This window comes from Cnephaeus nilssonii (genome assembly GCF_951640355.1).
Source record: "Cnephaeus nilssonii genome assembly, chromosome: X".
Classification (NCBI taxonomy): domain Eukaryota; kingdom Metazoa; phylum Chordata; class Mammalia; order Chiroptera; family Vespertilionidae; genus Cnephaeus; species Cnephaeus nilssonii.
Genome location: NC_137071.1, coordinates 125,758,221 through 125,771,777, shown reverse-complemented (window position 1 = coordinate 125,771,777; position 13,557 = coordinate 125,758,221). Strand labels below are relative to the sequence as shown.

Here is a 13,557-nt window from a genome sequence, read left to right as displayed (position 1 = left end):
GCATAGGTATTCCTAAACCTCAGTGATGTTCCAAATGCCCTCTTTCTCTAATGCTACTATTGGTCCCATTCAAAGTTTTATTACCTTTGCCCCAGTTAAACAAAAATTACTCCCTTTTGGGACTAAGATATCTGGTGTCAGTCACTGGCTAAGATACTTAACCCTTTGCACTCGCTTGCTTTTTTGTCGATTCCTTTATTCTACTCGGGATTTAATTTTTTAAATACCCCAGATTTTACAAAGCGCGGCAGTAGAATAAAAAACTGGAGTTTCTTTTCATACAAACTTATTTATTTGGATTTTTTTATATTTCAAATTATTGATACATTCAATAACCGTCACACTCGACATCCGAGTGCAAAAGGTTAATAGCTGTGCTATTTGAGAGGAACTATGTCACCTCCCTAAACCTCAGATTCCCCTCTGGCAAATAAGGACTATGCTATATCTAGCCTTGCTTGGTTCCCAGTAGTGGGAATAAAGTGGGATCTGCATAAATAATCCCTAGCACATTGCTCAGCACATAGGAAACTCTGGATGTTGAGTGTCATGGAAAGGATGAGGTTACTCAGATTTTACAGGAGCAGAGCAGTCTCCGCCTGGATGTGTCATGGTAGAGCAGCTCTAACCACTTGTTAGATTTCAGACTCTGCCTTGATGCCCTTGTGAGATGTCCCTGCCCTCAAAGACATGTTACTTGCTCAGCCACAGTGGGAGCCAGGATTTCCTGTCCATGCCCTGTCTGGCCCTATGGGAAGTGCTCAGTAAATAGCAGTGGCCAAACCAAACAAAGTCCTGTCCCAACTCCCAACCTCCCTCATAGATTTACTTTTTTTCCTGAGCCACTTAGGTTGCTATAAATTGCCCGCATCCTTTGAACCAAAGAGGTAGTCACCCCATGGCTTGGTGCAGATGGGGATTGCTGCCCCAATGGAAGATATACTACTAGAAGGTGTCCTGCCATACTGGAGAGAGCCTGGGCTTTGCAATCAGCCTATGGAGAAACAGTGTAAAAGTCAATTAGGAGTTTGGCCCTGAAGCAAAACTATTCAAGTCCCACACTTGCCCTTTACTAACTATGTGACCTCAGGCAAAATACACAACTTTTTAAAATCTCATTTTCCCCAGCTATTTAATAGTGTGATTGTGATAATAACATTGCCTATTTCTTGATTACTTTGAGGACTGCATGAGTTGACACATGTAACGTGCCTAGAGCCATACCTGGTGCACAGTAGACACTCAAATGTTAGTTATAATTGTTCAGATCTTGCCTTTGCCACTTGCTAGATGTGTGATCCCTCTGAGCCTCAGTTTCCTCAGCTGTAAAATGGGATCCTATTATAACTTATCTCATACAATTGTTAAATGAAATAACCTGATAATATATGGAAAACTAACTGGCATGAAGTATGAGGGATGTGTGTACTGATTTTAGTTCCCTTAATAGCACAAAACAGGAGCCAATTACCTCTTGAACATCTTCCAGGGGCCATAAGGAAGGCATCATCCCTACTTCACACAGCCACCATCACAACTACCTTAGTCATGTGAGCTGGGGTATCCTAATCCATGCTATAACTTTACTCATGTTTGTGGGAAGGGTGTGTTCAGGTGGCTGGGGTAAGAATGAGCATGAAGTGGCTCTTATATGGCTATATACATGTCTGAAAGGCTAGTGTCTAAGCAGACCTGTTTAGCTAGACTAACAGGCATTATGGACTCAATGTGTCCCTCCCTCAGAGTGCAAAAGGAGGCCTGCATTGCTGCTGCCAATAGATGCAACCTGCAAATTGTACCTCCTTCCTTTACAGAGTTATTGGCCCTGGGCTGACACTTCTGTAGCTATCATCTTCTGCCACCCTCCAACTTCAGTCCCCTTTCTCTATTGTCTATTTGTAGGTTCTTCTTTCAGCAAACAGTTTCTCAAGCTAAGCCAATCTCTCCCTTTATTTTAAAAGATAATAACTCACACTTATCTATCTGGCAGTTACTGTTCTAAGTGCCATACATAAGCTACATCATTTAATCCTCAAAACCAACTTTTGAAGTAGGTACCATTATTACCTCCATTTTTAAAGTGGGAAAACTTAGAAATTTGAACTTTGGCAGTCTGATTCCAGCATCAGTGCCCCTAAACCATTATTTTATATTTCCTCTCATTTTTTTCAATATTTTATTATGGATATTTTCAAGCATACAAAGAGTTGAACAAGTTTACAATTAACACATATATCCACCACCTAGATTCTACAATTAATATTTTACCATATTTGCCTTATCACATATTTCACTACTCACTCCTCTACCCATCCACCATCCTATCTTAAATTCTTTATGTATTTCAAATTCTTACAAACAACTTTATCCCCATAAAATTAAAAGCTTAAATGAAATAGACAAATTCCTTGAAAGACAAGCTACCAAAACTCATATAAAAAGAAATAGACAACCTAATGACCCTATTAAAGACATTGAATTTGTAGTTTAAAAACCTTTCCACAAAGAAAGCTCCAGACCCAGAAGGCTTTGATAATGAATTTTATCTAACATTTAAGGAAGAAATAATACCAATTCTGTACAAACTCTTCCTGAACATGGAAGAGGAGGGCATGCCTCCTAGCTCATTTGGTAAGGCCAGCACCTGGTATAAAAACCAGACAATCCTATATAATAAAAGACTAATATGCAAATTGACTGAACAGTGGAATGAGTGGTTACTATGATGTGCACTGACCACCAGGGGGCAGATGCTCAATGCAGGAGCTGCTCCCTGGTGGTCAGTGTGCTCCCACAGGGGGAGCACCACTCAGCCAGAAGCCAGGCTCATGCCTGGCAAGCTCAGCGGCAGTGGCAGGAGCCTCTCCTGCCTCCGCAGCAGTGCTAAGGATGTCCAACTGCCGGCTTAGGCCTGCTCCGCCTGGGAAGCAGGCCTAAGTCGTCATTTGGACATCACCCGAGGGCTCCTGGACGGCGAGAGGGCACAGGCTGGGCTGAGGGACCCAACCAAGCGCACAAATTTCATGCACCAGGCCTCTAGTGACATTATAAGATTACTACAGACTATAATCTTTGATAAACATAGACACAAAAATCCTGCCTTTTGACCCAGTGATCCCACTCCTGGGAATATATCCGAAGCATCCCAAAACACCAATCAGAAAGAATATATGCATCCTTGTGTAGCAGCATTAGTTACAATAGTCAAAATCTGGAAACAGCCCAAGTGCCCATCAGCAGATGAGTGGATAAAAAAGCTGTGGTACATTTACACAATGGAATACTATGTAGCTGTAAAAAAGAAGAAAGTCTTACCATTTGCAACAGCATGGAGGGACCTGGAGAGTATTATGCTAAGTGAAATAAGCCAGTCAGAGAGAGACAAATATCATATAATCTCACTACTACATGGACTCTAATGAACAAAATAAACAGATGAACAAAATGGAATCAGAAGCCTGAATACATGGAACAGACTGGCCTATGCCCAAGGGGAGAGGGATGTGGAGATGACTGAACAAAGAAGGTGAATGAAATAGCTAAAGAACAAATATGCATACCCCATGGACACAGACAAACATTTGGTGAAGGCCAAGGAAGGGGGAGATAGGAGAGGGTGGAGGTAGGCAAAGGAGGGGGGGCGGGGAGCTTCTGCAATAATGTCAACATTAACATTTTTAATTAAAAATCCTTAAACTATGAGAAAATCAAATCTAGTAACAAAGCCAATAATATGTCCTGGCCAAGTGGGTAATGCTAGGCTAGTTCTGGTTTCAAAAATCAATTAATGTAATTCACCATATCAGTAGACTCCTGATAAAAGCTCTCATTAAACTAGGAATAAAAGGGAACTTCCTCAACCTGATAAAGGACATCTACAAAAACCTACAGCTAGCCCAGCAGGTGTGCCTCAGTGGTTGAGCATTGACCCAGGGACCAGGAGGTCAGGTTTTGATTCCTGGTCAGGGTGCATGCCCAGGTTGCAGGCTCGATCCCCAGTAGGGGGCGTGCAGGACACAGCCCATCAATAATGTTCGTGTCTCATGGATGTTTCTATTTCTCTATCCCTCTCCCTTCCTCTCTATCTAAAAATCAGTAAAAACATATTTTAAAAAACTCGACAGCTAACATCACAATACTGAAAGACTGGAAACAAAGCAGCAATATCTACTCTCACCACCTCTATTAAACCTTGTATTGGAGGTCCTAGGCAGTGCAATAAGTTCTCCCTCTCCCCTAGAAAAAACATACACAGTGGACATATTTAAAATTATTTCCACTTGCAGATGATATTACTAAGTAGAAAAATGTTTAAAAATCTACCATAAAGCTACCAGAATCACTAAGTGAGTTTTAAAAGTTTACAGGATACAAGGCCAATACACACGATTGAATTGTATTTCTATATAATAGTAACTAAGAATTTTAACTTGACATTAAGAAAACAATACTATTTACAATAGCATCAGAAACATAAAGTCTTAGGGATAAATATAACAAAATATGTGCAACATTTGTATGCTGGAAACTTTAAAGTAAGTTAGAGAACCAATAGACTTCAAAAACTTCAGCATTCATATCATTAAATAAAGTTCCATATTTGTTTATAATATTTTAAGGCAAAATTTACTTCTAGTGAAGTGCACAAATATTAAGTGTACATTTGTTGAGTTCTTATGAATGTATACACCTGTGTAACTCAAACTCTTATCAAGATATAGAACATTATCATCATCCAACAAAATTCCCTCATGCCCTTTCCCAGTCAATCTCCGTGCCACCTCCCATAGGAAACCACTGTTTTGAATTATTTTCCATAGAATAGCTGTTTTAGTACTTTATATGAAAGGAATAGCAGAGTATATATTCTTCTGTGTAAGGCTTCTTTCACATCTAAGGTTCCTTTAGTCAAAGAATATGTATTGAGCAATTTCATACACCAAGTCATTCAGAAGCATTTGCCTATGCTACAACAGTTCAACACAGGAACTCACTTCTGGTTTGAATGCATCAGCCAAAAGGTGGCACTAAGAAAGCCACAGAGAAGGAATCTGGCAGTGAGCTGGTAAATACCTATGGGGTCCTCCCAGAAATACCTTGGGAGATGGTGGTAGCTTATGTTAGGGCGATAGGTCATAACCAGGTATAGCAACAGCCAGTGTAAACCTGGGTCTCTGACAGAGAAAGAAATTGGAGAAGAGGGGGAAGTATTTGTCCTTTAGAAAACCAGATAGATCAGATTCCTTAAAGCAAAGCCTGGGGGACCATTTGCAAATTTTGGAGCTCCAAATAGTTCTAAAGCAGGAAATGGAATACATGCTGTTTTGTATCAAATACTGCTCTGACACTCTATATACACAATCTCATTTGATCCTCACAACTGATTTATGAGGCAGCCATTATTTTCCTCCACTTTAGTGATGAGGTAATAAGACTTCATTTAGTACTTGGCATTTTATGAGATAAAAATTTATTTGTCCCTTTAAAAATCACATAACTGCCAATTTTGGTGGTTGAATGACTTGCTTAAGGTCACTCAGATACCAATTATACGGCCAGGGTATAAATCCCAGTTTGGTCCATTTCATGAAGCAAAAGTGATTTTATTCTAACTCTAAAGATGAGGTAATTGCAATTTTGATAGCTGCGTGTCATGCCCAAGGTTAGTAAACTACCATATGGTGGAGCCAAGACTATATTGTTTTAAGAAATTATAATTGTTTTCAAATGATTCACCTTGCTTTCTCCTTAGAAAGAGAATAGTGAAGCTCACCCATGCAAGTAGCAAGTCCTCACCTGCACTGTTGGCTTCCTGGGTTTCCAAGCGTTGCCAGGTGCCAAGCTGCTGTCCTCCAGGGTACTGTGCTGGGGATTATGATAGCAAGCTGAACACCGAATGCATTGGTGGTGGTGGCACCGACAGTTGTAGCAGTTTGGCATCATATTTCTCTTTCGCAAAGCAGGACAGATTTCCCCAGAACAATAAATGCAAGGGTCATGTACTACAGCTCCCTGGACACTGCAGGAGTAAGAGCAGGTCCTGTGGTAATCAAAATCACCACAGTGCAGTGGCTTACAACACATGGATTGTTCTAGACCTTTGCTTACAAAACATTCTGAGTAAGAAGGAGTTTCTGACTGAAGGGATGACATGAAATGATATGATTGGTCTGTGGCATGATATGGTTGGTCTGTGGAATGATATGATTGGTCCATGGGATGGCGCCTCAATTCCCTATAGCTGGAGCTCTTTGGCTGGAAATTTTGGTCTATAGGTTTTGGTCTCTGGGTAAAAGTTTTATTACTATGAGTGGTTAAACCTGGCAAATGAGATGTAGATAGGGATTTGCTATTCTCTTCAAAGAACTTTCTTCTGTCTGCAAAGGGCAAGAGGATGGCTTCCTCCCCAGCTTGGGCAGTAGAAGCCTTCAATTCCTTGTTATCTCCTGGGCTGGAAGAGCTTTCTGTGGCTAGTGCCACATGCGGCTGCAGGTTGTGCTCTGGAGACCATCTCCAATGACTTCCATAGACTCCACGGTGAACACTTGTTTTCTCAGAGTCTGAAGAGGATGAATCAGATGCTTTCCACCAGGTGTTCAGACCCAAGGAGGACTGGCCAGGCTTCTGGCTAGGGCTCATTCGGCCCTCCAAGCCTATCCTACATTCATGGCTCTCAGGGGCTTGGCTTAGGCACTCTGAAGACCTAGCCCTAAGCATCATGTTCTTGTTAAAGAGCTTATCTCTGGGGCTAGGTGGTTTTTCATATGAAGGTAGCAAAGGTGAATTAGAGGCAGGAAGTAGAGGACTTTCCAGGGGCTCCTCGGCCTCTTCCACTTGCTCCTTAGTGTCACACAGCTGTGATAAGGGACTCTTGCTTTTATGGAGCTGGGCCTTCCTCCTCTGAATTTCATTCCGCAGGTTGGTAGCAAAACGCTCACTCTTCCGTCGGTTTTGGATTGAGCGTCCCCGGGTCCCTCCATTTCGCCTACCACCCACCCGGCTACACTCCTTGGGCTTGTTGTCCCCTTCTTCAGTTGCCTCTGTGGTGCCAGCTACTTTAGTGGTTGAAGAACAGTCCCTGGTTTGTTGAACAAGAGATCCAGAGGCAGAGGGCTGCTGGCTGGGCAATTCATTGCCTGCTCTGCTTACTCTGTTTGGGTCCTGAAAACGTCTTTCTGGAGGATGTCCATCAGCTTCTTCATGAGGGGAGCTGCTTGGCCTCTGGTGTCCCGAGCCCATAGACCTATCATCCACTGGCCTGGTCTTTCTCTCTTTGCTGGGCTGGTCCTGGGCTCCTCCTATAGGGGGACATGGACTTTTCTTCCCTGTGTGGATGTTATGCAATGGGGACAGAGTCCACTCATGCCCATCCTGTCCAGTTGGGAGCTCCATCCCCTGGCTACTCCTAGTATCAAGGTGCACATGCTGCAAGTGGGATGCCAGCAGCTGTTCAGGGGCACTATGGCGATGGCCTATGGGTCCTGTGAGGCGTGAAGGGCTGCCAAAAGAAGAAGTCTTAGCTATCTCTGCTGAAGCCTTGCTGTGTGGGCTGGAATCATATGATTTTTGGAATCCAGCAGCTTTGCTCGAGGCTTCCATAAGTAAGTGCTCAGAGCCCTGTTGATTGGATTCAGGAGGTTGGCTGAGCTCACAGTTCTGATGGTCCTCATTGGTCACTTGGTCTTGCCCACTGAGGCAGCAGACTCTGTGAGGGTTCCGTGGGCATAGCTCAGTGTCTAAGCTTGGTTTCTCCTTCTGTTGCAAAGAGTCCATAGGCTCAGAAGCCCTGTGCTGCTCTCCATTGAGGAGTTGGGCTCTGGAGGTCTGAAGACTGTCTCGTCTCACTGGAGGTTGTGGTGGGCCCTTGGCAGCCTTGGCAGGCCCTGAGTGGTGGACCTCCTGAGGGCGGGATGACATCTGGGAGCTGGAAGTCAGCTGGCCCCCATTGGTGCGCCGGCTACCTCCTGAGGTCTCCGCCACATTAGGTCTGCCATTAGGGGTCTTAGTTAACCCTGGGCCTTGCATGATGCAGTCTGTAGAGGCTGGCTCCTCTGGCCTAAGGGAAAGGGCACAGTCAGAGGCATTTGAGCTGGCCGAGAAGGAGCTGTAGGCCGAGTCACGCTGGTTAGGGTACATGTTCTGGTCAATGGGCAAGAGGTGACCCTCATAGGTGGCTTGGCCTGGTTGCTCCAGGCTCTCCATGCTGCCAATGGAGCTGCTTTTCTCAGTGCTGCAGTGCCGGGAGAGTGGACACCACTGCACACACACGTCACTGTAAGACACAGGGCATTAGTTAGCCAAATTGCCAAATCCCTTTCCCACTGTGGCCAGCCCTGCCATGGGAGAAGGCAAGACAACCCAAAAGGCACCCGTGCCACCAATGAAAGTGAGATACAGCAAGAAAGGAAGTAAGGGAAAGATATGGACACTGGGGTACCACAGTGATGTGGTAAAATGGGAGAGAGGACAGCATATGGAAGAAGGATGGGGCAAGATCCCAAAGACTAAAAATGTGAGGTATCCATTGGAGGTTATGTTCTGCTTGATGTCAGTGAATCTAGAATTGCTTCTGACCTGTAACTGTTTCCAGGGTGTCAGCGTGGGGCTCTCTGCCAGGAGATACAATCACAGATTATTAACATTAGAGAGGGGCTTTAAAGGTCTGATTCAATTTCAGACAGCCCATTTTGAAAATCAGTGGCTCTCAAATTTGAGCATGCATTAGAATCACAAGGAGGGATTGTCAAAACACAGGTTACTGGGCCTCATCCCCAAAGTTTTAGGTCTGGGTAAATACTGAGAATTTTTGCTTTTAACAAGTTGCTAGGTGATACTAGTGCTGTTGGTCCAGGGACCACACCTTTGAGAACCACTGGTATAAAGCAAGCTCTGCCAAGGAAGAGATTTTTAGGAGGTTATATTTCACAAGGTAACTCAGTTCTAGCATGTGGCCCAGACAGGGCTGGAATGGAGGCATCTCTGTTTTTTTCTTGATAATAATAATCCTGACCATTTACCAAGGACCTATGATGTACCAGGCACTTTAGAGTGTCACATTTCAAACTTAAGGCAAGAAATTATCTGCACTTTATAATTAAGAAAACTAAAACTTCAAGAGGTCAAGTAAACTGACAGCCTCACAAAGCTACTAAAGAAGCAGAGCTAGAATTGGAACCCAGGCCTCTCTAAATCCATTGTCTTAGCTCTTCTGCTATACCATCTGTTGAATGGGACTATAGTAATATCTGCATCGGTAGGTTGCTTTGTGAGTAAAATTAGATAGTAAATGTAAAGCTTTTGTCACAGCTGGGCACCTAGCAAAAGTTCAATATATGTTAGCTGCTGCTCTCTTGATTGCTGTTTCCATGGCTGTTGTTATCAGCATTCTCTTTACTACTAATATTGATAGTATAGTGGCCCTTGACCATGATGCTGCCCTCATTCTCCATGGTAAAGGCAAACTGGGGAGACCAAGTAAGGGACTAGGGTCAGACACAGTCTTGATTTTTAAGTATGATTTCCCACACACAAAGCCAAATTGAGCCAAGTCATGCCAGTAACTCCTATGACTAGAACCATAGAGGTTGCAGGCTGCTCTCAGAAAGGCCACAGTTCAAAAAGCCAGAGCTGAGTAGTGGCAGGAGCACATGAGACTCTCAGATCAGCCTCCCATAATTCTTGCTCCCTGCACTGCCCCTTAGCCACTCTGTTCACTTGACCTCTGGGCTAGAACCTTTCAATTCCTTGTTGGCAAGGGGACCTGCTACCCACCCTACCACCCTTCCTGCTCAAAACAACCACACCCCCTCTCCAACAGGAATCAAGCTCAAAATGTGTTTCTGTGTATTCTTCTAGAACAAAATTGCCTCTGGCTCTGCACTAAGCCTATGGCTTCCAATGCCAAGTAAAGTCACTGAGTGGGAGCCAACTCAACCTTGAGCTTCCATGAACCTCTTCAACAGAAATCCCTTCTTGGATGATCTTGTTGTATGAGGGAAAAGGCAGCTAAGGCCAGCAGCTTTACTGGCTCTGAGCTTGCTGAAATAGTTGTATACCTCTTATGGGAAGTTGTTTCAACAACAGACTATACCACACTCTCTGCATTGAGAGATATTCACTATTATTCAGGGAGATCACATTCTGAAGGTTTTTGGCTCAGTGACAGAGCTGATGAACACTGGATGAGGTTGCAGTGAGTCACTGTAGACAGGGAAGAGGAGCAGAACTGAGCCCTTGGGCCCTCCTACATTAAGAGGAGGTGAGGAGGAACCATGGAAAGAGATGGCAGGGGAGCAGCCGGTGAAACATATGAAAAGCAGGGGAAAAGCCGAGTAAGTTAAGTATTTCAAGGAAACATTTTCCAAGAATGAGAGTGACCCAAAGCTACAGAATTAGCAGAAGACTAGGACCAGAATGCAGATGGGAATCCCATTGCATTTTCCATTATAGCACTCTGGGCTCTATAACATCCAAAAGGTACTAGATCAGAGGAGAAGAAGTGATCACATTACCTACCCTCCAGACCACCTTCAGAGGAGAGTTCCAAACTCACCTTGTGTTGCAGCCGGAATGCCAGGACAAACTGAAGGCTTCAGAAGGGACATGCATGGTGGTAGCCGCTTCAGGGCATCCCTCCAGCAGCTTGGCCACATGCCATGAGTGCGGCCTACTGACAGGGGCGTTTCTCCTACAGCAAGAAAGGGACAGGAAGTAAGCTTAGAGAAGCAGAGCTGAAATCACTTCCCAAGCAGCTTCCGTCCCCACCCTTTTTTTCCCCTAAAATGAAGTACAACATCTTGCGAGGAGTTGGCATAGGAATATTGATGGCCCTCTTCAGCTCCTAGTACTCAAATCTCTTTCATCCCAAAGGGTGATCCCTGGAGAAACAAAATGTTAACTTCACACAGCTATTGTGTTCATAGGTGTATCCCAAGCATGTATAGCAATGCCAAACACATAGTAGATGCTCAGTAAATATTTGTGGAATAAATGAGTGTTGCTGACCAATGAACAGTGACTCTACCTTAAATTGTCTTTGACGAAAAAAAATCAATTGGCCAATCTTCCCATTTTTCTCTAAGAAAGGAATCAGCCAGTGATTGAGAAGTTTGAACAACAAACTTCAAATTCTTCAACCTTTGCTTGTTCATTTGATAAGAATTTGTTGTATGTTTACTGTATACCATCTGTTTATAGCTCTGGTGACACAGACACAAATCAAATATAGTCTTTGCCTTTGAGAGTTATAGATTAGTGAACAAGACAGAGTTATTCAAATAAAGAGTGGTTAAAGGCCTTGAGAGAGTGAAGGATAGGAGGTGAGACACCTGAGTATGTAGAAAAGTGGTGCAAAGGAGCCCCAACTCCTGCCAGGCAAAATAGAACAATGTGGTGAAAGGTGCATGCTAGGCTGACAGAGGAGACTTCCGCTCACCAGGTTAGGGGTGAATAAGAGAACAGGTCTGAGGCCAAGGCTCTGGATGCAACCATAGGGTCTGTCTGGTGCTTGAAGCTGAAGCAATAACTCCTGAACTCATTGGCTTAAACAGGACCAATCCTTGTCCTCTGATATATTTCATATGAATAAATTTCATATTTGGATGTGGATAAGAATAATATGGAGAAGAGCACACATGGGGCATGGGTAATGCCAGAAGATAAAGAAAAGATTGATGAGAGAGAGAATGAGAGAGGGGCAAAGGATGGGAGGGGGGATAAGGAGAGGATGAGAGGAAGGGAGGGAAGGAAGGAAGGAAGGAAGGAAGGAAGGAAGGAAGGAAGGAAGGAAGGAAGGAAGGAATTGGCAGGGCCAGGTAGATGATAGAGATAAGAGGGAAAGATAATACAAAGACAAACAAATGACAGAAAGGGAGAAAACCATGATAATGATTATAGGGAAATACATAGTTGAAAGAACTAGATGATAGAGATGAATGACAGAGTAGGAGAAACAGATGATAAATTAGTAGATGACAGAGAGGTAAATGAATGATAGCTTATTTACTTAGTCTATAATTCTCCTCCACCGAACCATACTAGATACTAAGGGTTTAGAGTTGACTAAGGTAAGGGCCCCTGTTTACAGAAGCTTGTTACACAGTGGGATAATTCAGCGGAAACACAGAAAATCCAAGCAGTGCAAGGCTCTAGAGGGCTAAGCCTAAAAATATAGTTCTGAGGAGAATGGCCTTGCTGGGAAAAACATGGGTTGACTGGTAACAGGCCAGACACAGACAAGGAGGTATAAAAGGAAGGGCAGGGGAAGCTGTTTGTCAAAGGTCAGGAACCAGAGTCACACAGGTCAGTAGCAGTGACTAAGATTTATGGGGATGAAAGCCAGGTGAGGCCCCCACATTTAACCACATTGTTCTCTTATGGATTTCAGAGCGCACAGCAGGGATGCTGAAGGCTCAAGAAAGCCCTGGGCAGGGGTTGCAGGGTGGGGTGGGGAGAGCTGGGGGCATGCTCATTCACAAATTCCTGATGCTAGAAATCTCTCCAGCTTCTGTACCCGGTAGTCATTCATTAACAACTATTTATAAGGCTTCTCACAGAAATACTATGTACCACTGTGGACTGTGTACCAACTATGTACAGTACCACTAAGCAATGAGGACACAGTGGAGAACAGGGAACCTCTCTCATTTTGGGCTCTTCATCCACATCTAAGTTTCCTGAAGTTCTTCTGAGTCCAGGGTTTAAAAGGCTAGCAGTCAGTCTTAATACCACCTTCTCCCCAACTGTCAAATTACTTACTGAGTTCTACAGAGTCTTCTTTTATATTTCTCTGGCTTTGAGCCTCTGTGTGTGTGTGTGTGTGTGTGTGTGTGTGTGTGTGTGTGTGTCTCCATTCTCACTGAGACTATTCCACATAACCACAATTCTCCAACACATAACCTACCATCAACACCTCCTGTTCTAGTCCAGGTCCTTAACAATTTACATCCAAAATATTATGTCAATCTGCCAGTCAGTGTCCCCTTATTTCACCTCCAGTCACTAGTTTTAGATCATATCATGTCAAACACCAACTGAATTGTAGCACTCTCATATTCAAGAATCTTCACTGGCTCCCTATTTTTTACTCTGTCCTGCATTAAATATAAACTGGATCAGACGTTCAAAGCTGTCTTTATCCACCCAGTCCAATCTCTCATATCTCTGCTCCAGTCACACTCTGAAACCAGCTTTGTGCCTTTGCTGATGGTTTTCCAGTAGAACCTAGCACAAGCTCTGGACTTGAACCACCTTGATTTGAGTCCTACTTCCAACACTTGTTAGCTCTGTTGCTTTAGATCAGGGGTCCTCAAACTTTTTAAACAGGGGGCCAGTTCACTGTCCCTCAGACCGTTGGAGGGCCGGACTATAGTTTTAAAAAAATATCAACAAATTCCTATGCACACTGCACATATCTTATTTTGAAGTAAAAAAACAAAACGGCAAAAACACCCGCATGTGGCCCGTGGGCCGTAGTTTGAGGACGCCTGCTACATGACTTCACTTCTCAGAGTTCTAGTTGCCATGGCAGTAAAATGGGATAATAGTATCTAATTAATG

General features: G+C 43.7%; 1 protein-coding gene across 5 annotated transcripts in view; it reads right to left on the bottom strand.

The window, feature by feature from the left end:
- Positions 1-13,557, bottom strand: part of SHROOM4 (shroom family member 4) — a 203,370-nt gene that overhangs the window by 37,180 nt on the left and 152,633 nt on the right. For all 5 annotated transcript variants that reach the window (XM_079765046.1, XM_079765045.1, XM_079765049.1 and 2 more), the window contains 2 exons: positions 10,553-10,687; positions 5,797-8,272 (listed from right to left, as the gene is read on the bottom strand). In XM_079765046.1, coding sequence (XP_079621172.1) covers positions 5,797-8,272; positions 10,553-10,687 — 2,611 coding nt within the window. The remainder of the gene's footprint in view (positions 1-5,796; positions 8,273-10,552; positions 10,688-13,557) is intronic.